The sequence below is a fragment of the Atractosteus spatula genome, chromosome 12 (assembly GCF_055471065.1).
Source record: "Atractosteus spatula isolate fAtrSpa1 chromosome 12, fAtrSpa1.hap1, whole genome shotgun sequence".
NCBI lineage: Eukaryota > Metazoa > Chordata > Actinopteri > Semionotiformes > Lepisosteidae > Atractosteus > Atractosteus spatula.
In genome coordinates, this window is record NC_142717.1 from 7,794,568 (window position 1) to 7,816,383 (window position 21,816).

The 21,816-nt window shown below is 36.4% G+C and overlaps 1 protein-coding gene across 3 annotated transcripts in view; it reads left to right on the top strand.

The window, feature by feature from the left end:
- Positions 1 to 2,588: 2,588 nt before the first annotated feature.
- fhod3a (formin homology 2 domain containing 3a) overlaps positions 2,589 to 21,816 on the top strand; it is a 246,692-nt gene continuing 227,464 nt past the window's right edge. For all 3 annotated transcript variants that reach the window (XM_088929080.1, XM_088929081.1, XM_088929082.1), the window contains exons 1-2: positions 2,589 to 3,086; positions 17,380 to 17,486. In XM_088929080.1, the coding sequence (XP_088785206.1) occupies positions 2,922 to 3,086; positions 17,380 to 17,486 (272 nt within the window). In that variant the 5' untranslated portion in view covers positions 2,589 to 2,921. The remainder of the gene's footprint in view (positions 3,087 to 17,379; positions 17,487 to 21,816) is intronic.

Genomic DNA, 21,816 nt, shown 5'->3' on the forward strand with positions numbered 1-21,816 from the left:
CGGATTGTTCGCCTCGGCCACACCTTCCCCGTGCACCAGCGCACCTTGGACACGCCCCCCTTGTCTTCAGCCCCGTTTTCCTGCATGACTTTTCCCTAGTGTTCCCCCCACTCCGTCGGACTGTGTCGTCCGCATAGGGTCCGGAAAGAACTGTTCGTTACAGAATGCAGAGCCAACACCTGGACCCCGCGGACGGCACCCTGGCAGCCTGGATTCCATCAGTTTTTTTTTTCTCCCCTTTTTTTTTTTCTTAGGGCTTCGGAGCCGCCCTGAAAAGGAGGGGCGTACTGTCACGATTATAGTCCCCCCTCCTTAAGGGTGCTCCAGCCCTTTCACTAAGACTTTATTCTCTGCACCTGTTCCCTATTCCCAGCCCACCTTAAAAGCCAGGCGCTGACGCTCATCCGGGCTCTGCATCTGATTTCCATATCGTGCGAGTCCGGGACCAGGAGGCGCCTGGTCCCGTTAAGGTTTTAACCTCGGTTCCCGTTCCTGTTCCCCGTCCGCCGGTTCCGACCCGGCCTTCGTGGTTTTTAACTTGTTTTGATGGATCTCCTGGTTTTGGACTTACCTTTCTGTTTTGGATTATCCCTAAGGACTATTCTCTCGGATTGTTCGCCTCGGCCACACCTTCCCCGTGCACCAGCGCACCTTGGACACGCCCCCCTGTCTTCAGCCCCGTATTCCTGCATGACGTTTCCCCAGTGTTTCCCCACTCCGTCGGACTGTGTCGTCCGCATAGGGTCCGGAAAGAACTGTTCGTTACAGGTTTTACATTTAGAATTATACACAGAAACCGTTTAAAGAAAATGAACTGCATAGCATCATACTTGCTTCAACAAATGAATGAGCTTGCTTCACAGGATGTTGTATCTTAGACATTGGTAGTCTGAGCTCTGGACTCCCCAGCTGATGGAAAACTGGAGAGCAATCTTGGGGCAGAGCTGGTATTATACAGCCATGGAACCTGCAGACTTACAGTGACATCAGGGAAGAATACACTGACCCACAAGTCAGAGCTAACTCTCCTCAAGCACGTAAAAGATGAATTGCTCAAATGGCTGGGCAATGCCCATCTTCATTCTCCCGGTGAAGTACTAGAACATATGTTGTGAGCCAAGATGTAACAAAGAATGGTAAATTCCAAAACTGGTTATTAGAAGATGAAACAAGAGACAACATTTGTTAAGAAAAAAATGGAATCGACATGATCTTTACTTTTATACCCTCCACCATTTTGACCTGTCTGTTCTAGTCCATCTTGCCCCTGCACAGGAACGATGTGATCCATACTGTATATGCCTTTCTCGAAAATGTGCACTTTGGTGCATTCGCCATTTTTCAAAATGTGAGCTTCTTGAGGACTGTGACAGTGTGTACACCAAGGCTCCTAAACCTGTAGCCTTCCAATCTGCGCCACTGCAGTAATTTGATACTATAGCTGGTTGGCTGCAAAATTGTATAATTGTATAACGAAGTAGGGATACAAATGGAGAAGTCCTGTCTTACACAGTTTATGAAGAATGAGAGACTGACTGTGGCTAACCACAGGGGTTGCCGATTAGCCCAGGACACCTTGTTGACTCATGCCCATTGAATCCAGCTGACAAACGACAGATGTGGCACCATCACTTAGGTAATCCTTGTCACAATTTACGAATAAATGTCTGGCCTACAAAGCAAAGTCATAACGGGACCAAAATTAAAACTGTAGTGGTCACAGATTAAAAGAACTATGTCATACTAAATTCCAACTTTTGCTATGTTGTTTTTTTTGTATGCCTGTGTCACATTTAACTAGTCTGAATACTTCTACCCAGTTTAAACTGTTTTTAAATTTAACATAGTGACATTATGGAAGAATGAACTTGTATTTGTTTTTAAATGATCCCAAATGCGTTTATTTCCTTCAAAGAAATCTTCAGTCTGTATTCATTGCTGTCCTACTCTTTTATTTATTGTCATGTTGTCTGATTCTGAACTGTTTCAAATTATGTCAAATAACTTAGGTTCCTGACTGTAATTCTGTTCTTGAAACTTCTCAAACTGTTTATGTGCCTCTCCTGTGTATAGTTGACAAATTCATGGCTGTCTTGTTTAATTACAAATCTCTGTAATAGGTCTTTTCCTGGGTTTAAAAATAAATTGTATTATGTTTTGTGTGGATGAATCTATAAATGCATAACCAGTCATGGTGTGTCTATGATAGGCCTGTATGCAATGTTTTTGGTATGAGGCAAAGCATTATCATGACTGTAGAATAATTAGTTTTCCTTTATATTATACTATGTTTTATTTATTATTTATCCTGAACTCCCTATCAAATTTAATTATGCTATGTTAGTAAAGAACAGACTATCACACTTGTAGCGTACAAAAATTACGGCAAAAAGGTACAAAAGGCTGAGATAAAGTTGCTGCAAAACCTTCGAAAATAATTTTCTAAACTTTGCTAAACATGACTCTGCCACTGGAGGTCGCTGTTTTACTTGGAAAAAAATGTGCCATTATTCAGCAGCGTTGAGGTTGGTACTGCTGGTGGGGGGAGCTCTGTCTCCCTCTAGAATTCTCCTGCAGACTCCCAGACTCTTTCTAATACAGGCTTTAGTCTGCCAGCACCTTGCCTGTAAATGTCCTTGGAAATAGCTGTCCTTCTTGGGTCACCAGACCTCCAGTAGAAACGACAGCCAAAACAAAAGGCATCCTGGATTCAATGCACTATCGTAGTTCTGATTCTAGTTATCTATGGGAAGTGGATACAGACCAAGTCACAGGATAACTTTCAACGTAAATAAGGATCACTGCTGGTGAAACTTTGCAACCTGCTGCTCGTTTGTTGTTGTTACCGGAGTGTACGCAGTACTGCGGAGGATCTCTAACCGGGTTGCTCGTGTTATACCCCGTTCTTGCATGGATGCATCATGGCTACGTTCGTATGCAGGGTTCAGTTTTTAGATGATACCGATCCTTTTAACAGCACCAATTTTCCTGAACCAACAAGACCACCTTTATATACATTCAGAGAAGATATCCCTCTCATCAACCAGATTGCGGGAGTCCACAGGCTTCTCAAAGCCCCACAAAAGGTACGGTAGCTCAATTCCAAATGTCAGTTATTCAAAGTATCATTTAAGAATGTCATACATGAAATGTACGGTGTCTGTGTTGATTTTCACCTTGAATACGTCTCGTTTCCAGGGGAAACATATTTGTTAAAATAATTGTGATGAACTGAGTTTGCTGCATATTTTTAAAGAATGAGTAATACCGCAAGAGGATTGATATTTGTGCATTACCTAACTTTTTTTTTACTTCGTACAAGAAACAATTCGTTATCTCAAATTTAAATTCGACTTGTTTAGCGTGACTGGAGAAAGTAACTCCTGTGTAGTCCTAATACGTGAACTCACCAACTGGGACGTTTTAAGTTCTTTCTGTACCCCATAACAGAGCTGTGTCATTCATTTAAAAGTGATAGTCGAGAAAAAAAATGACAGGTTGCTGCTCCGCACTGATGTTTCCTGCGCAATAAAAAGTGCTGCAATGCTGTGAATGCCAGGCTGCCCCGTGTATCCAGACGTTGATGCGAAAAAGATAATAGCACATGTCCTTGAAAGATTTTGCTACTAACACAAAAAAAAACATCATCATCTGTTTACCCTACGTGGAAAGTTCCCACACCGAAGTAATGAATACCAGCGCAATACAGTTACAGTACAGGCCTGCAGTGCTATTAATTATTGAACAAATCGCTAAATTAAGCCACCGACAATAGTTGCATCCGGATGGTTTGGATCAATTGAGAGATTGCTGTATCACAAGTTTATATTGAGACCTGCTGACTACCCGTTTGCTATGTTTTCATGGTCCGCAGTCTGTCACAATTTAGTGTTTATTTAGTTAAAACAAAGTAGCTAGTCAGTTTTTTTTCAACTCCATATGCAGGTATGGTTTGTACATTAGTATCAGTTTGCCTTGTGCTATTTTAAAACCTTTACTTTTTTTGCCCAATAAACACATGTTATTTATAGTCAGTCGGAAGCTGCTTTCGTCTAAATACATTTTAAAAGCTTAACCGAATATTGCCTGCAGACGCAAGCAAGCAAATTTAACTGTCTTGGTCACCGATGTGCAATGTTTTTAAGGTGATCTGGACCTGGTGGCTGTTCTAGAGGAAAATAAATTGAGCTCGCACTGTAAAATTAACCAGCGTGTATCTTTACCATTGGAAGTACAACACCTCACTTGACAAGTTAGCTTTTGCTTGGAATAATCCACAATCTATAATTAGTAACATTGTTTCTCACTAATTTTGGGGATTCCGCTGATTCTCAAATTGCAATCTGAACTTCCTGTCTGTGACTTTAAAAATATCTATTTTTAGTCGCATTACCTTAGTATACCCTAAAAATAAACACACCAAGTTTGGAAAAGAGCTTCCTCATGTTTGAGGTTTTAAAATGTTATCAATTTTTTTTCTTTTTGTTATACAGTATAGTGGGTGCCAGTTAATGTCCTAATTTTGTCAGTAATGAAGTTACTTTTAAGAAAGCACTGTGATGAAGTTGATTGTAAAGTTGCATTTTATACTGCCAGTTAACTTTTGTATCTTTTTTTTAGATCAGAGATGACAATCAATGTAACAAATTAACATTAGGGCAACATCATAAAGAATGTTACAACTTAGTACAGTAATACAAAACACTTGTTACAATGTTGTCACAACCAAAATATAATATTAACGCAATGCTCATCTGTCATATTGGGATTTTTTGACGTTCTAACAACTTAACAATCTATATGATACAGTACATCAGGGTATAAAGTTTTCTAAAAATATATGCACAGTAGCCAGCATAACCAAACGAGTCTAACAAAAAGGGACCTTCTAAGTAAAATACAAATAAAAAAGCATGATATATTTTGACTTAAATAACCAAACCAAAACCTTAAAGCAACATTTAGAAATGTTATTACAGTGTACATCTGAACACAAGAAAGATTACAAATGAGATGAGGGCTTGGGACCCATCTTGTCATTTGGTAATAGCTAATTGGTCCAAGGATCTTACCCATTTCATTTCTTGAAAGAAGGAAGCATGACATTTGGTGTTAACTGGGACCACATTACCAAGCGATCAATGTTAAAGCCAAATTATTTGACAGTCAGGTGCACTTCCCAAATGCTGTGAGATACTGTAGATACAAAGACAAGAATAAGAACCTGTCACTGCATGAGAGAATAATGAATGTTCACATCTCTGCTTTTGCCTGCCAAAGAATCTAATGTGGTCTGAACTGGCTGGTATCCAGAAGCAGGATTAACGCTCTCCTACAGTACACTACCTATACCTTAGGAAATGTATTCACTCCATGAGATGCTCTGAGATGTTTTGTTTCAATGTTTTGAAAGAACTAGACCCAGCTACTCTCTCAAAATGCAAATAGTAAGTAACTCTCAGCTTAGAGAGCGCTAGAGAGAACTAATAAATTAAGCAAACAGATATTTAAAATCATTTTGCAGCTTGTTTTTCAGTTTCTGGCAAACAGTATCTGACTCTATTATGAGCTAAAAGGAAAAGCAGTCTTCCTACAAATTGGTAAATTGCATTAATTGCTTCAGTGAAGCATATGGTGAGAAAATGTAATGGGTTTAGAACCTTGCAGGTGTTATGCCAGGATGTTCAAGCAGACTATGTACAGTAGGTATTCTCAAACTGTCCTTGAAACCAAAGAATAGTTATACATAAGCATACCCGGTCCCTCCCTTCTTTTCCCCCCTTTGACCATGCTACAGTATGAACACATCATGGCAAATGTGTGGCGATGATTTATTAACTATGTGTTTATTTTCATCTGTCTTAGGAGGCCTTTCTAAAAATGTTGGAAGAGGAAATGTTTTGAGTGGCTAGACGTTAACACTGACTTTATTTCATCGTCCTTTGTCTGACCTTTTTACCTTTTACCTATTACATTTCCTAAACCGGATTAAACTCTCTCCCACTAATTTTTATTGTGATATCCAGGAAAGTCTTTGCAATGTTTTGGATTCTGAAGTTGTCTTAGGAGTTGTAGTTGGTGAAAGACAATACAGCACTGAGCTTATGTCTGAACTTCCTTTTGAAATTCAGCCTATTAGGCTAAGGGAGTTTTGGTCAATTGTCAAATATATGGATTTTTTTTCTTTGAATCATTTAGATCTCCAAACCACAGAGCGGCATGAAACAATTATTGAATGATTTTGAATTGTACTTTCTGGAGGAGGGGAGGGGTGGTTAAAAGATGCTGACAAAGATGATTAAAACGTACAATTTAAGGAACAGCTCCAAGAATTTGAATTGATCAGCAGTTTTTGGAAGAAATGGAAGAAATTGATTAGTGGGAAAGGAAACTAATTATCCACGCATCCTCAAACATTCAAGCTTTATTTGTTTGTCCTAATCAGGCCCAAAATTGCTTGAAGTAAATGAATTTTTATGTCATTGCAAAGTTTCAAGAAAACTTTAAAGTAACAAAGAGTAAACAATGTATACTGTCTTCCTTCCTATGCATGTTTGAAAAAGAAAATAGTCTGGAAAAGAGATTAATGCATGTTAGTTTGAGAGAACCTCAGTGTTTGACATACATTAAATTAACAGTTATTGTGCCGGAATAGCTGTGCTTTGTAATGACTATGGGCAGTTTCATAGCTCTTTTTTGGTTCTTTAAATAAGCAACAAAATATTGCAAAGAAAAATTTGTGAAATCCTCCTAGTTGTCTGCGTTAAACATTCTTTAGGTGGTTTAAAGTCACGCAGGTTGTAGTCAGAAGTTAATGCCAGACTCTTCAATTTTGTCAATTCAGTGTATTTTGATGCTGTTTTAGTATTTCTTTGTACATAAGTCACGAAACCTACAGGATGCTGTGGAACACCACAAGTATCTGGGATTCATTTAGAGGCAGCCTGCCCTGACAATAGGAATGGTAAAGTCCTATTGGTTAAAGAAAAGAACACTAGTTGCATTTACTGTGTACACAAGATGTGTCTTTCAGACCAACTGTAATTAAGTAGTTATTCCAAACAACCACTACCAAATGAAAACTGACAATGTCATTTACTATATAAAATGATGATACCATAGATACTGTTTGGGTGCTCTGTAGTAAAAAATTTGATAAAACATGTTGGATAAGATATTAAGTTTAAACAGTGGGCCATATAAAACATACTTAATTACCTATACTGCTCTGTCAAGACAGATTTAAGAATTTGTTATCATCTAATTAATAAAGGTTTGTGTTTGCTTGTAGGTTTTACCAACTGATATAAAAATACAGGCAAAACTCTCATGATTGCATAGATAGATTGGATGTACTGTAACTTGTTTTGAGGGATTGTTCAATCTTGTAGAATGCATTGCATTAAATGTTACAGTAAACTGTGTGATATATTGTTATATATAAGCTTTATAACTTTTGAAGTAAAAGTACCTTTTAAGTATACAGTAAACTCTCAAAAGAAATAACTGTCACATCACGGCATTTACATAAATTATGAATGTGAATGTATTTTCTGATATTAAGAAAACAATTGTAGCATCTCAGTATTGTATACTGTAGTTGCAGACTGATATTGCAGATCAATTTAAGTCTGTCTTACTTTTACTTTTTGTGTGCATATACAAGTTTTGTGCTATCACCTTGGCATATATCACAATCAGAATCTATCAGAAATTTAGTTTACAGGTGTTCGTCTAGTTTCTCAATCATTAAATTCTTTTAAAAAGCTTTCCTTGACACAGTGATAAAAACTACATAGCAATATATTGCTGCCTCTTCTTTCATGTCTGAGCTGTTAGTGATGTAGCAGCAATACTGATTTACAGATCAACGTGGTATAAATAGCCTTTGCTCAAACATGGTCTGAGTGCAGGGGAATGTTGCTTTCAGTCTGCTGGTGTTTCCAGATAGCTGTCACTTGAAGACCTAAAGAAACCACTCTGGTAAGCAGTCACTCTACACTTCATGGCAGTACCTCTGCAGAATGATACAATCAATGCCAGTTTCTGGTTAGCATCATACTTTATGGTTAAATTGCTTGCCAATTATTTTATTTTTCCAGGGACAGTGTATCTGCCTTTTTTTTTCTTTGAACATGTGTGTGTCAGCAGTCAAAACTGAAACTGCCATTTTTGCAGTGTTGGATATAGTATATCAGCTTGTTAAGTGCCTTGGTGTCTCAAAGAAAAGTGGTTTTACTGGGCACAGAAGCACAGATCAGCATAGCCTCCAGTCACATTTCCCTGTCACCCCTGAACCACATCACTCTTTAAGGTCTATATGATACATGAACATCGTTTTGGATTTAAGAATGCTTATGACGCAGATGAGTCTGTTATTAAAGTCTCACTCTACTGTAAAAAGGTAGTGAACTCCCATCTTTTTTAATGTGGCCTAGGCTCAGGTAGAAGCCACATAGAAAATTTAAGTAAATATGCTGTGTACAGTATATTTTCTAAATATATAAAAGAATGTGTTCTTTAAGATGCTTTTGCCAAACCATAGACTTGTTTTGGCCTGAATTTCCATTTAATCTTATGAAGTAAGAGCACTTCTCAGTACACTTGTGTGTTGTTTTACACATATGCTGCAATATGTTGAAATAGGCTTGCCAATGAAACAAATGATACTGCATTTCTGTGGGCTTAAATGATTGATTTAAGCAATTGTTTTGAAGACTATGATTGGTGAATGCAGGACAAGTTGGATCTGCACTGGAACCCATGTGGTCTCCTTATGTGCAAGATCAACAGGTGTCACTTGCACATACATTTCACATTTTATTTTATGCATTAAGTCTATGAAACCTAAATGTAGCGATTCATTTTATGTTTTTGGTTAAAATAAAGATAAAGGTGGTGCTAGGAGTCTCAAATACTACTGTTTTTGCCAGCATAATAAGAAATATAGTAATTGTTTACAATCTTTGCCCATTTATGCTTTGGTAGGTCTTCAAAATCAATGCATCACCATCCTAGGATTTTCGATATACATACAGTAGGTAAATTATTCAATAAATGGAGACTTGTAAAAAATGCTCAGTTCAAATTGTAAATAAGGTAAGTTAAATATATTTATCTTTTCCTGCTATCCCATATCACACCTGTGTTTACATTGTACAGATTATTGCCTGCTGCCCATCCATATCTCAGTCTCTGTGATTACGCCACAGATTAGTTGTGCCAAGATCAACTTTTTAATGCAGTTTCCATTGACTTTTAGTTTTGATGTCAACTTCTGTTTTTACATTTGAGTGCTTTTCAGTCTGTGATTGCACTGGTTACAACTCTTTGTTTCCCCAGTTTTGGCAGTTTTAAAAGTAATACAGTTCTGGAGGGACTATTTCTGTAGTAGTATAAATTATTTTGGGTAAAAATTTGGGGTAGTATAAATTACTACAGTAATTTATTTCTTACATCACAGACAAACTGCTTTTATTTACAGTAAAGCTTGTAGGAAAATCAAGGTCTAATTGGAATTTATTTTAAATACTCAAGAATGTATTGTACTATAGCTCTTCTATGCTGGATGATTTTAGTGCAAATCAGTGTTTTCTCATGCTCTGCTTTATTGCTGCTTCTGGGATATTCAGGACTTTAGCATGTTATTTGCTTTTGTTTTTACTAAAAGCTCCTATTCAAGAGCAAGCAAAAACATCTTTACTTACTCGAAGATACCCAACACAGAACTGTGGTCACTTTCTTTACAGAAACCAAAATATACTGTATTTTAATGACCTGGGTAATTGTACAGTATGTTAGGAGAGGAGCCGCAAACGATATCATGTATGAAGTATAGGCCAAAATAAATTAAATTTATGTTCCCAAAATCAGTCGTTATTAAATAAACTGGACTGAACGTGGCACCCATCTTTCGAATAGCTTTTCATGGAATGCATTTGAATTGAATTTTCAAACCCCTGCACAGTGACCTAAAGAAAAGTACTAAATTAGAAATGACTCAACTGTGTGGCTCCCAGCACTCATGACTGTGATTGTAGGGATTGTTTTAAGAATCTATTTTTTGCTGCTGAAGCATTATGGCTGGAAAAGGTACGCATTATCTTGTTAAGGGAAGGCAACCGAAGATGTGGATGTGTGCGGAGTTTGCCAAGAGAAGCGTGTCCTCAACTGTTGACCCCAGAGGTCTGTGGCGCCAGAGTGGCGTGGTTCACCACGGAGCTTTCTGCCCCTGGCCTGGCCGGCTCTGCTTTGCCCACTAGAGAAGAACTAAGCTTTTGGTTTGCTTCCTAATTACCAGCTCATTCCATGATGGCTATACTTGTGCTGCTGCATTGACAATTGAGGAGGAACATGCCTTCCTAGAGACAACAGATAGCCTAGGTCCATTTTTCAGAAGCGAGTAACAAAGCATTACTCCACCAGTGCAACACCATCACCTTCTGTGCCACCGTCCCCTTTTCACACAATACACAAATAAAGACTTCTTAGAGCCACTGCTTTTACAGTCTAAAATGTATAGTGTGAAAAACACCATCTAATCATCTAACCGATTCTCCACACTCCTGACATGTGGATAAATAGATCATTTGGAATTTGTGGGAGGATCCATTCATGAGAGGTACGAGGAAACCATCTTAGTTATTAAATGTCAAAATGTTTACAAGAGTGGGGGGATGAAGAAATCACTTTGTATGTAACAACAGTCCCAATTTAAAATAGGCTGTATTGGCTTTAATTACAGTTATTATAGCATTATAAATGAAACATAAAATGTTATAATATAATAAGACCCATTCTTTTCCTTCTGTGTGCCCAAGCTTTTAGAAGCTTTTCTGGAGCAGCAACATCTGCTACAAGATGCCAGATTCTACATTGTAAACCATCATCACCCACCATCAGCACTAATACCTACCCCCTCACTTACTTTTTATTGTTAGGTATAGGTAACAATTTTGCCCCTGTTTGCAGTTCTGGACAGACATCCAGTCAGCTTGTGGCCACAGATGTGCTGGACCGAGCCATTCATCTTTGGCAAAAAGACATCTGAGAAAGACAATGAAAGGCTGTGAGTCTGAGGAAATTTTCTGCAAACCTTTACAGACTGTAAAGGGTAGTCCTATGTGGCTCTAGTGCCAGTGAAGTGAACAGTTGAACTGTGATAGCTGAAAGCCATGTGTTTACTCCTTTCAAAAGAAAAAAAAAGTTAAAGACTCATGAAATTAAGTATCCTGTATGGTTCTGGCTTAGAAGTCTTTTTGTTAGAGTTGGTCAGGCTACTTTTTCATAATGCCTTACAAACGTACTGTCCAAAACAATTTAGTGTCACTTTTTTTGACACTTTTAAGGAAAATTCTCAGATGAAATGCTGTGATAAACCCTTATTGTGTGAATTCCTGGAGACCTGTGTGACATATCGTGTGAGACCAGATTCACAAGAAAAAAATTAAATGGTAAGGTTTTATTGTACGAACGTCAAGATAAAGAAAACTTTATCTTGTTTCTTGATGCTTAGTATGAGGTTCTGTGGTAGTGATGAGTATGCTGGCTCTTCCATCTTACTCAGTAGGCCATGCTAAATTGATCAAGCCTAGAAATTCAAAAGAGTCTGTTTCTTGTCCAGGAAGGCTAAATTGGAACTGTATTGCACTGCATAACTTTCATTAATACAAAGCACCTGGTGTACCCCTGTTGGCAGCTTTTAATGTTTAGCCTGTTAACTGTGCAGGATAATAAAAGGGGCATAAAAGAAAAGGAATGTGGTACAAATCCATTGGCACTGACCTAAAGGTCCCGGCTGGCAGAAACCTAAGATTTCTGAGTGATAGCTTGCATTACTCTTTTAGTAATTGCATTTTAAGCTACCTGCTTATATCCTCGGCAATTAAATATCTGGGTCAACTTAAGCAATGAGTCCCAGCTGCTAAGTGAGCCCCTTTTCCACTGTTGGTTTGCCAAGTATTCTGGGGCTAGCCAATTTTTGGATTCAAAGCATTAAAACATCATCTAATGTAGATGAAGTCTATGATAACCCTTTGTTATTAGATTCCTTAAAAAGCATTCATCCTGCAACCTTTGAAATACAATGTAATCCTGGGGAAACTTTGAAGCCTTTTCCATGCTGAAGGACTCTAATTTTGCATTATATAATTCTATTTCTGTTCCTCACTTGCATCCTCTAGATGTAAAATTACACATTCTTTGTAGTATTCACTACAGTTTTTTTTATTCTTATATATGCATTAAAATATGTTGTGTATATGCAAATTACACATATGGTATGAGTTTCATCAAACTTTCAAGTAATCATTTGAGGAGTTTGAGATGCCAAAACTGTAATGCAAATGTACTGTTCTGTATATGCTTTTTACATAAAGGATTAATTTAGCTGATGAAATAATTAAATGTCTTGGCTTTTCAAGTATAAAATCATAAGTTTGCAATCTAATTTGCTGAATAATTTGCAAAAATGTGCACCTTCAGTATTTTCTACTTCAACTTACTTACAGTATTTGGCTTTCAGTTGCATAGAATGACATCTGTTACAAACATAAAATCTGAGAATACTTCTTAAAATCTTGCAAATATAAAGGCTTTTCCAAGATTTTTATATGATAAAGATCTGACCTGCCCTGTGCTATAGGGGAAGAGGAGTATAATCATAATAACCAAACTCAGCCTTAATCCAATAATCACACAATTAAAGTCCAGCAGATGACTGACTGCTTAGCTGCTTAGTGATAGAGGAGTCCTTAACTGATGGGACTCCTGATACAGAAATTGAAATAGGCCTTTTGTATGTGCATATGTTTTTTATTCCTACACCAAGTAAATCAAAATGATCCTTTCTGTGGACAGCAGCCCTCATTGTAGAATTATGTTAAACTGCCCAGATCATAGCAAAGCCTGAGGTGTCTTTTATATGCAAAATTGTGATTCAAGCCACTTCAGAGCAGGAATAAGTTTCACCAGATGTACATACTCTTGTACTTCAGAGTGGACAGATGACATTCTGTTTCACCCCAGCTTTGGTTCAGCTGTAGTCTGACTCTGTTGGTTACAAAACTACCTGTTTGCTAACCAGTTAAAAAAAAAATGTTGAGAAACATTGAAAATAGCCTTGTTTCCCACAAGTAAAGTTGATTTTTCCCAGTGGCAAGAACTCACAATGTTATTTAAAAAATACTAAGTATCTATTTAAAGACTGAGCACCACATTTCTTCAGAAAGTTTTTGGATGAAAGTTTATAGCCAGCTATGTTTGACAAGTGGATTTTGGACATACTGTACAGTACATTTAAGACAAAATAGGACTCTTTAAAGTGTCATGGGTGTATAGAACAAACTGCAATGCCAAGTTGTTAATGATGAAGTTATGGGATTCCTCAGGAACAGGAATGATAAGACTTTGGTGTAGTTTAGCTAAAAATATTTAAGCAAGCCTCCTCTTGTTTTTCAAATGTCTCATATACCACACTTTTGAAAGTGAGAAAATCTCTTTTCATGGTACAAATTAAATAATTGAAAAATGAAATGTGGAATCCACACTATGCTGTTAACTTAAAACAAGCGAACTGGTGATGTTTATATGAATGCCCTTTACCAAATGTGGTAAAATGAATTTTATCAATGCATCATTACACAGAATATTATTGCTACTACTGTTAATTACATCATTTTCATAATGAAATAATAGTGAAATACACTATTATTCCATGTTAAACATGTCTGTGGTTACAAAACATTGTTTTGGTTTAAAGAGAGATAGTAATGTCAGAAAACAGTTTTCCACAAATATTCTGTAAAGATGTTCAATTAACTTGCAAATGAATAGGCAATCTCATTCCTTTGCATGGTAGACAGGGCTGTAAAAGAGATGTATGGTTTCCAAATTATATTGTTATTTTAGGAGCAGACATTGTATCATTTAGTTTTCTTCTTTAAAGGAAATTACATGACAATCCAGTGAGTGTTATTCTAACTGACCAGATGTGTTGTTTCACTGCTCAAACATTATACCACAGAACACTGTGGAAAATAAATTGGATCGTTATCCAAGATCAAAGTGAAGAAACTTTAATGTGTTTAACAGTTAAACTCTTTTTTAATTAAACAATTTAATGGAAAATGAATAGCATTAAACTTTGCCACAGGTCCAGCAACATAAAATACATGCATAAACAACAGACATTATTAATATCTGTTTTATCATTTTAACAGGGATTTGATTTAATGTCTGGCCTTTGGAATGTCATTTCAAATTCACTGTATGTGCAGATGAAGAAAACTGGTATACTAATCATCCCTTTCTTTCAGGAGCTTGGTCTTTATTTTCTGTGCTGTCAGGTTACAATATTTTAATAATCTGATGAATTATGTTTTCATACCCTGATTAAAAGTCCAGAATAAATTTATGTAACAAATATATTTATATACTTTTAAGTAGATAAAATCAAGACAAATGTCATTTTGGGGGTTTTATTTACTCATGATTCTTTATACAGTTCTTAGTTTTTCCATGTGAAGCTTTTGAAGTATATCAAAAAGTTGGATATAGCTTCCCCTGTGCCGGGGAAATTGTGTCGACTGGCCTACAAGTTTTCTCACTCCTCCAGCTCTTCAGAACTTTGCAGGAGTAAGTCAGCCCCTGGAGACCAGTAGTGTCTGCTGCCGAGTCTAACATAAAGGTTAAATCCCTACTGAGACAGAGGGGCATCCCGAGTCAGAAGCTTCTTGCTGAATCCCAGCACTTGTCCTTGAGCTGTTTCAGGACAGTGTAAATGCTTTGAATAATTCTCTAAAACTACAGAGCATATGAAAATAAGATTGTCCACTCTTTCAGTACCTTGCTTATATAGATATCATGAATCTGTTTTAAGCAGTTTTTATTGGGATTCTGCCATGTTTAAAGCATACAGTATAGTCGTATTAATCAATATTCATTCTATGACAAGGCTGTTCATTTTAATGACGATGCCTCACAAAAATATTTAACAAAAAAAAAATGATCAGTGAGCCCAAAGAGAGATTTCTTGACAAAATTAAGGCAGTTTTTAATAAATCATACAGGAGAAAAATAAAAATGCTGGTGAATTCTTCTGTGGACTTTTACCCAAATTTTATAGTTATGCTCAGAAAACTGGGATCAACTTTTGGTTTGGAGAAAAAGCTTTGAGAATCTCAGTGTTAAATGTCCCAAATTACTGCAGAGGTTTAATGCTGTATTCAAACCAAAACATCTTGTGATTTCGTACATTTAAATAAGGAAAGGAATTCTTATTAAATACATTAACTTTGATTATTTATCCTTGCTTCTTATTTTCTTTTTTTAAATGACCTTTTTTCTGCTTTGCTTTTTAAGGAAGGACATACTAGGCCTTAATACCATACAAAAGCCACAAGTTTACAGTTGCTAAGCAACATGACATTAATCTTTTAGGGGAAAGGGAGTGGAATGATTTTCCATTGACTGCCTAAGAGGCCCTGAACTGCATTTGTGCTTTGTTTCAAATAGCACTGATGTTATTTATTTGTATGAACGTATCTAATAAAACTTTTTGTTCCCCTAGATACCTCAAGAAACCCAAGAACCATTATGTTATATACTTATAATTGAACTAATTATTTTTATTGTATGGTTTAGTGTTTGTTTTCTGCTTAAATCTAAATCAATGAGGGTGGGGGGAGGAAAACAGTTTATTAAGCAGATTGCGCTTAGTCTCAGCTAACCTCCTTTCTGTCTCCTGATGACTAGTGTGATTAAACATTTTGTACAATGATATATTGCTACTTAGCTTGAACTAAACACCCCTGCCCTTGTCTATATGCGTTACTTTTTAATACCATTGTCTGATTTCACTCCTTTTAACAGCCTCCGGTGCCCCACAGAGACCCATTCAAGTTCTCATCAATTTGTTAAGATTTGTAAATGCTTTGAATTGAGATTTTCTCCCTTCTTAAAGAATTCAGCAGGTGTTTAATTAAGACACATAAAGCAGGGAAAAAATGCTGATTATAATGCTTAATAAAAAGCAGTTTTGGCCTTACTCCTCTAAACACAGAAACCGTGAGGACTGATGTAAGCACAGGCCATATTAGGTGTAATAAAGAACAGCTGAAATCCTCTGGGGTCCAAACAACTTAGTGTAGTAGTAAAAGGAAGGGAGGGGATTAAAATGCACACTGAATGATTGATCTAAAACATGGGTTGTGTTAGCCACCTGAGAATTTTAAAACCTGCTATTTGACCTTAATTGACTGTTAACAAACATACTATTCTTTGCTGTTGAAATACAGGTTAGTGTTACACTCCACTCCTCACCAGTTGATAATGGGTGCACCAATTAGGTGCTACAAAAACTGAGACATAAGAATGCATCTTGCCTTTTTTATATAAATCTTAAAAGAACAAGTTCCCTGCTTTCTTTCAAGGTACTGTTTCTACATCTGAAGCATCTGAAACATTCAAGCAAACAGTTGAAGCTTTTTTCTCCAAGCATTTTTAGGAATGCAGAATTAACCTTGCTTCAACACTTCTACTTAATCAGCTAGAATGTGAAACACCAGTTTCAGCGCACAAACACAAAGAAAATGGTTAAAACAGATATATATATATATTCATATATTTTCAATTTAAGGACCTTGGAGGACCTTTTCCAAAAGCTTAATGCAAAATTGAAGGTCATGTCCTTGAAAATGTTAAGAGCACTAAAAGTAGTTGTAAAAAAAAACAATATTTAAATGTAAATTAACAAATTCTAAAATAACTTTGTTTTCTCTCTTAAGCATTCCCGGATCGAGTTGGAATCGAGTTGGAAATCAACAAAACCATAATTAAAAACCGATTAATCTTTTAAAGATGAGAGCAACACTGTATTAAAATGATTAAGTCCTAAAATTATGGGAATTCTGACATGCATGCCAACAGCCCTGGCGTAAATACCAGCCTTATGTATTAATTTGTTCATCAAATTGAGGAAGTAGCTTGTTGTGTTTTGTGCAAGTATTTTATCACAGTTGTATTATGTTGTGAAAGTAATTCACTTTGGATACCAGAACCTGCGTATCTTAATAGCTCACCTGCTACTTTACATCTAAAGAAAACTACTCCTACAGACAAAGGCAGGTCTTTTCAATAAATAAATGGTATGAATTGAGCACACCCTTGTTTCATGAAAGATAACATTCTAAATTCCCAATAAAATGTTGAAATGTGGGAAAATAAATCTTGTTAATGTGACACGTTTCTTTTCCTTTCGTTTTCATTGAGCCTGCCAACCAGGATATCTCCTGATGCCCTGGGAGTTTTCTTTTACTGTTTTTATTGGGGTTTTTTGTGTTGTAGTGGCAATAGTCTGATAGGTGGTGTCTGTCATTACAGCTTGATGACTGCGCTCTGCAGCTCTCTCACAATGGAACCTATTTGGATTTGGAATCTACGCTGGCAGAACAGAGGGATGAGCTTGAAGGATTTCAGGAGGATGCTGGGTAAGAGATGTTAATTTTTTCTTTTGTAACTGAAGGTGGGTGAGCTGCAGAGCAGCAGTCTACACATTGCTCTTCAAATCTGGTTTTGCAAAGTTTAAATGTAGATTTATTTTGATGGCTTAAAGTATTCTCTCTTCATTCTTAGTGACTACGGTGGTCTGCTTCAAGCAGATTTTTATATCCATGTACACTGGCATAGGTATTGAATGCATGTGGCTTGCCACGTAATAAGTCATGAAACATTTTTTTGGTTCAGTTTTATAGTTGCGTACAGCTATGAGAATTTAGTATAAAATCAATCCAGCCTGTACTGAGAAACCTGCCTGAATTGTTTCACCTTTATAGCTGTGCAATATGTTTGTTGGCGAACATGGAAGCATTGTGTGGGAATACAAGAAGTGTGAGAACACTGGCTAATGAGAAACAGAGCTTCCAGAAGAGTCTTTTGTATGAGAATATGGATCTTTTTTTATTTTGTGACATTTGTGTGTGGTTATAGTACCTTTAAATATGTGTATGTAAAACTTTAATATATCATTTGCATTTTATCATGTTTCACTCAAAAGGATCCCACAAATTCATATGAAGGAGGAGCACTGAATCCACCAAATGAAATGGATGATTACAACTTAGTGATATGTGACAGTCATTTTGCTCCAGTATTACCAGTCCACAGCAGAACAGGTGGTGTGAAACCAACTGAAATAAGTGGGATCTTTGGGAAGGCCAGATGGAGAACACAAAGGGCAGAATGTACCCAGGACACAAAGGCTAAAACTCATACTTTTACGAACGATGAGGTCTTGTTAATGACCAAGTAGTTAGGACCTAACTAATGAAAATTAAAATTCCATTATAAGAAGTGATGTCTTACAGTTTTCACTGATACATATTGAAATTAGTGATCCTGGTATAGGGATGGGATTACATATGACTCAACAACAAAGACTCAATGTTCAAGACACAGCCAAGGCAGTATATGGTAGCTTATATTTGTAATTATGACTTTACACACATCCTTACATAGATATTATAAAGACCTGTACCATTCCTTTATGTGTAGGGAATACTCTTCAAAATAGGTCAGAGGTATTCATGAGGCATAATTCAGCTTGATGTTAGCAAACAGTAGACAGAGGGAGCATTCTAAGCCTGAGCTTAGATACTGTAAATACTAGTTAGAACTTGGGGAAAGAAATTATCAAGTGTTTGCAGAAAACAAGAGTGTCCCACTTGTTCCCTCACAAGCTGTTTACTTTGTGATATTAAATGGGCTTACAATGCTCAAAGTGTTGTGCCATAACACATATTCCTTCTCACATTCTTAAATATCTCCACTGATGTGCATCCCTCAGCCTCTATCACTAAGCCCTGTATTTGGAGATGGTAGATTATCCATTCTTCATATTTTGTACTGTAAGTGTTTAGCAGTAGTATTACCACATTGTAACTAGATCTTGAAAGATCTCAGAAGCTCAACAAGGCTGGACCTGGTCAGTACTGTAATGGGAGACCTACAGTATAAGGAAAACCAGGTCGCCGCAGCATGTGATATTGCTCCAGTATTTTGACCAGGGACACTCTACTGTAAGAGGTACAGCTCTTTGGATGAGGTATCGAACACAGTTCCTGACTGGTTGGTCATTAAAGATCCCTGGATACTTTGGATAAGAGGTGTTAACCCTGTTGTCCTAGCTAAATTCCACTCTGGGCTTGTACATTATATGTATATTATCACCTCACTAAATTACCCATTTAATTCAATTGGTGAAACAATCTTTCACTTCTGGTGAATAATGGCTGCTGTAAGTCACCCATGTGCATGCTGCACTTCAGTGGTAGATGAAGTGGGTACTTTCCTGTTGGTAAAGGACTTTAATATGCTTTGACATGAAATGTGCTACATAATTGCAAAAAGAACAAATTATATTATTACTACAGCAAAGCATAATTCATAAAGCAAGTTACTGAGCATACCATAGTGTACTAATTCTATGCCAAATCTGTATAAAGTACATAGCTGTGAATCAGAGTTTTCAGAGTATAAGTTTTCAGACCAGTAAACTACTTTACCCTGCAATTGAATAATCAATTAAACTGACAGAATGATCACCAATCTGAAACCTGACAGTACCCAAACATGATCCAGAGATAGTGGTTATAGAGTGATCACAGAAAACTACACATACCACTGTGGAAAATGCCCAAGGACAGGGACATGAAGGAAGGAAACTGAGAAGAAAAACTTGAGAGATTTTTTTTCTCTGTTATTTTTATGTTGCAACATGCATCTACTGTATACAATATAATCATTGTTCTAAAAATCGAAGTTACTCCACCCAGAGAGAGGTATTAATTTCTTGCAAACTCTCTCCACCTGGCCTGGAAATGAACACTATTAAATGTATCAATGCAATGGCTTTATTCATAATATCATTTGTTCTTTAAGTTAAGAGTTTAAATAATCAGCTATTGTCTCCACCCTACTATCCCCTCAGCAATAGTTGTTACCCTGCCTATCCAGCTATTAAGGTATTAAGTCTCATCTTCCCTAGAAAGGAACTTGTCTACATGTTTTCATTTAGAACATATCATATTGAGCTCATATTAGTAGCATATCAGTTTATAGTTGTATGACAATGACATTTGAAAGATAGCCTTTTGCATTTCATTGAAGAAAGAGTAAAGAAATCTGTCTTCAAACATGTCAAATGTTGCGTTATCTGTGAGAAAGAATCTTATCCAACTGGCACTTCTTATTTATTTATTTTGGTAGGGTATTATGCCAAATACAGCCCCCCCCCACAAGAAATGTATTTCTGTATGTAGAATTTGAAAAGATAAACCCTTGGAAAATAAGGTTCATTTTTCAATGCAAGAGTCAAAAAGTGTTATTTATTTTGCTTGCTTAACATACTCGGGTGTTCTGACTTCAAGGATGGCCGCTGGATTGCTTCAGACCTCACTACAAGTGAGCAGCTTTTTGATAAATGATGGATGGAGGGAAAAGAATTGCTGCTTTGTTGAATGTTGTTTCTCATAACAAGACATACTTCAAAGCATGCATGTTTTCTTAAAGATTCTGATAGACATTTGAAGTTATTAAATCAATTTGACTTTTTTTGTAAAATAAAATGCCATTAGTATTAGTGTTTTTAGAATGGAGGTGAGAGTTTCTTTTTTACAGTCTTTAAACAAGATTTATAGTTATAAACAGGCTTTTGTATTGCGGTGGGGATTATAATAAAACTTTTATGGAATGACTATACCCAAATTGGATGTCTTCCCTCAACCTTTTTGTGGTAAAATGTATTGAAAACATCTTTTTCCATCCATTATGAGAAAGGCAAGGCCATGACTATGTCAGAAATACAGGGGCCAAGCTGGAGAAGGGATGGCAATATGTCACAAGAACTTAAATCGACTATTCAAGTATCTGATCAATCTCAATCACTATGTCCTTGCGAATTGGAAGGAAACTAGAGAACCTGGTGTACTTCCATTCTAAGAACAATTGGGAGAGCATGCAAATTCCATGTAGACAAGCACTTGAGGCCAGAATGAGAACCAGGAATGTTGAATTGTCACGTAGAAGTGCTAAACGTTGTGCCACTTTACTGCACAAAAAGGCATTTATTTTTTTCTTTAATTAAATGTCTGTACAGCATATGGTTACAATATCTCCCACCATTTTGAAGTTAGAAACCTAATACAGCAAACATTACATGTTTATTAGATTCTTTGCAATTTGACACTAAAAGAATATTATTAATGTGGCAAACGTGTTCAGTAGGTAGTAATCCTTTGGTAATTACATAGATACTATATATTGGGCTTGAAAGATACATTTTAATCTATAATGAATGTAAAATGTTACACCCACAATAGGTGCATGTACATCACGCAGTGTTTTTCAAATAAAACTAAACTGTATGTACTGTACATTTTTCTTGTTGTCTATACTTGTTGTGCTCTATTGTGTCCTGACTTTATAAATAGCTTTGATGGTTTTAACCATGATGTGATGTGTGATATTTAATTTAAAAAATACACTTTTTTTAATTTTCAGTGTGAAAATTCCATGAAATTATTTTGTGATTTTGATTCAGACTTACAGTATATGACATATTCATGTTTCTTTTATTTGTGGTCAAACGTTTTAAATAATCATACCTTATGTTTATCAAAGTCTTTTAATTTGCAGTTGCCAAGAGAAACCTAGAACCTTTAACAGGATACCTTCATATATTTGTAAGGATTATGTTAAAGGTGAGAGCTGTGTTGAGTATTTTAAAGATTTTGTTTTCATTCTTGACATATATAAAACTAT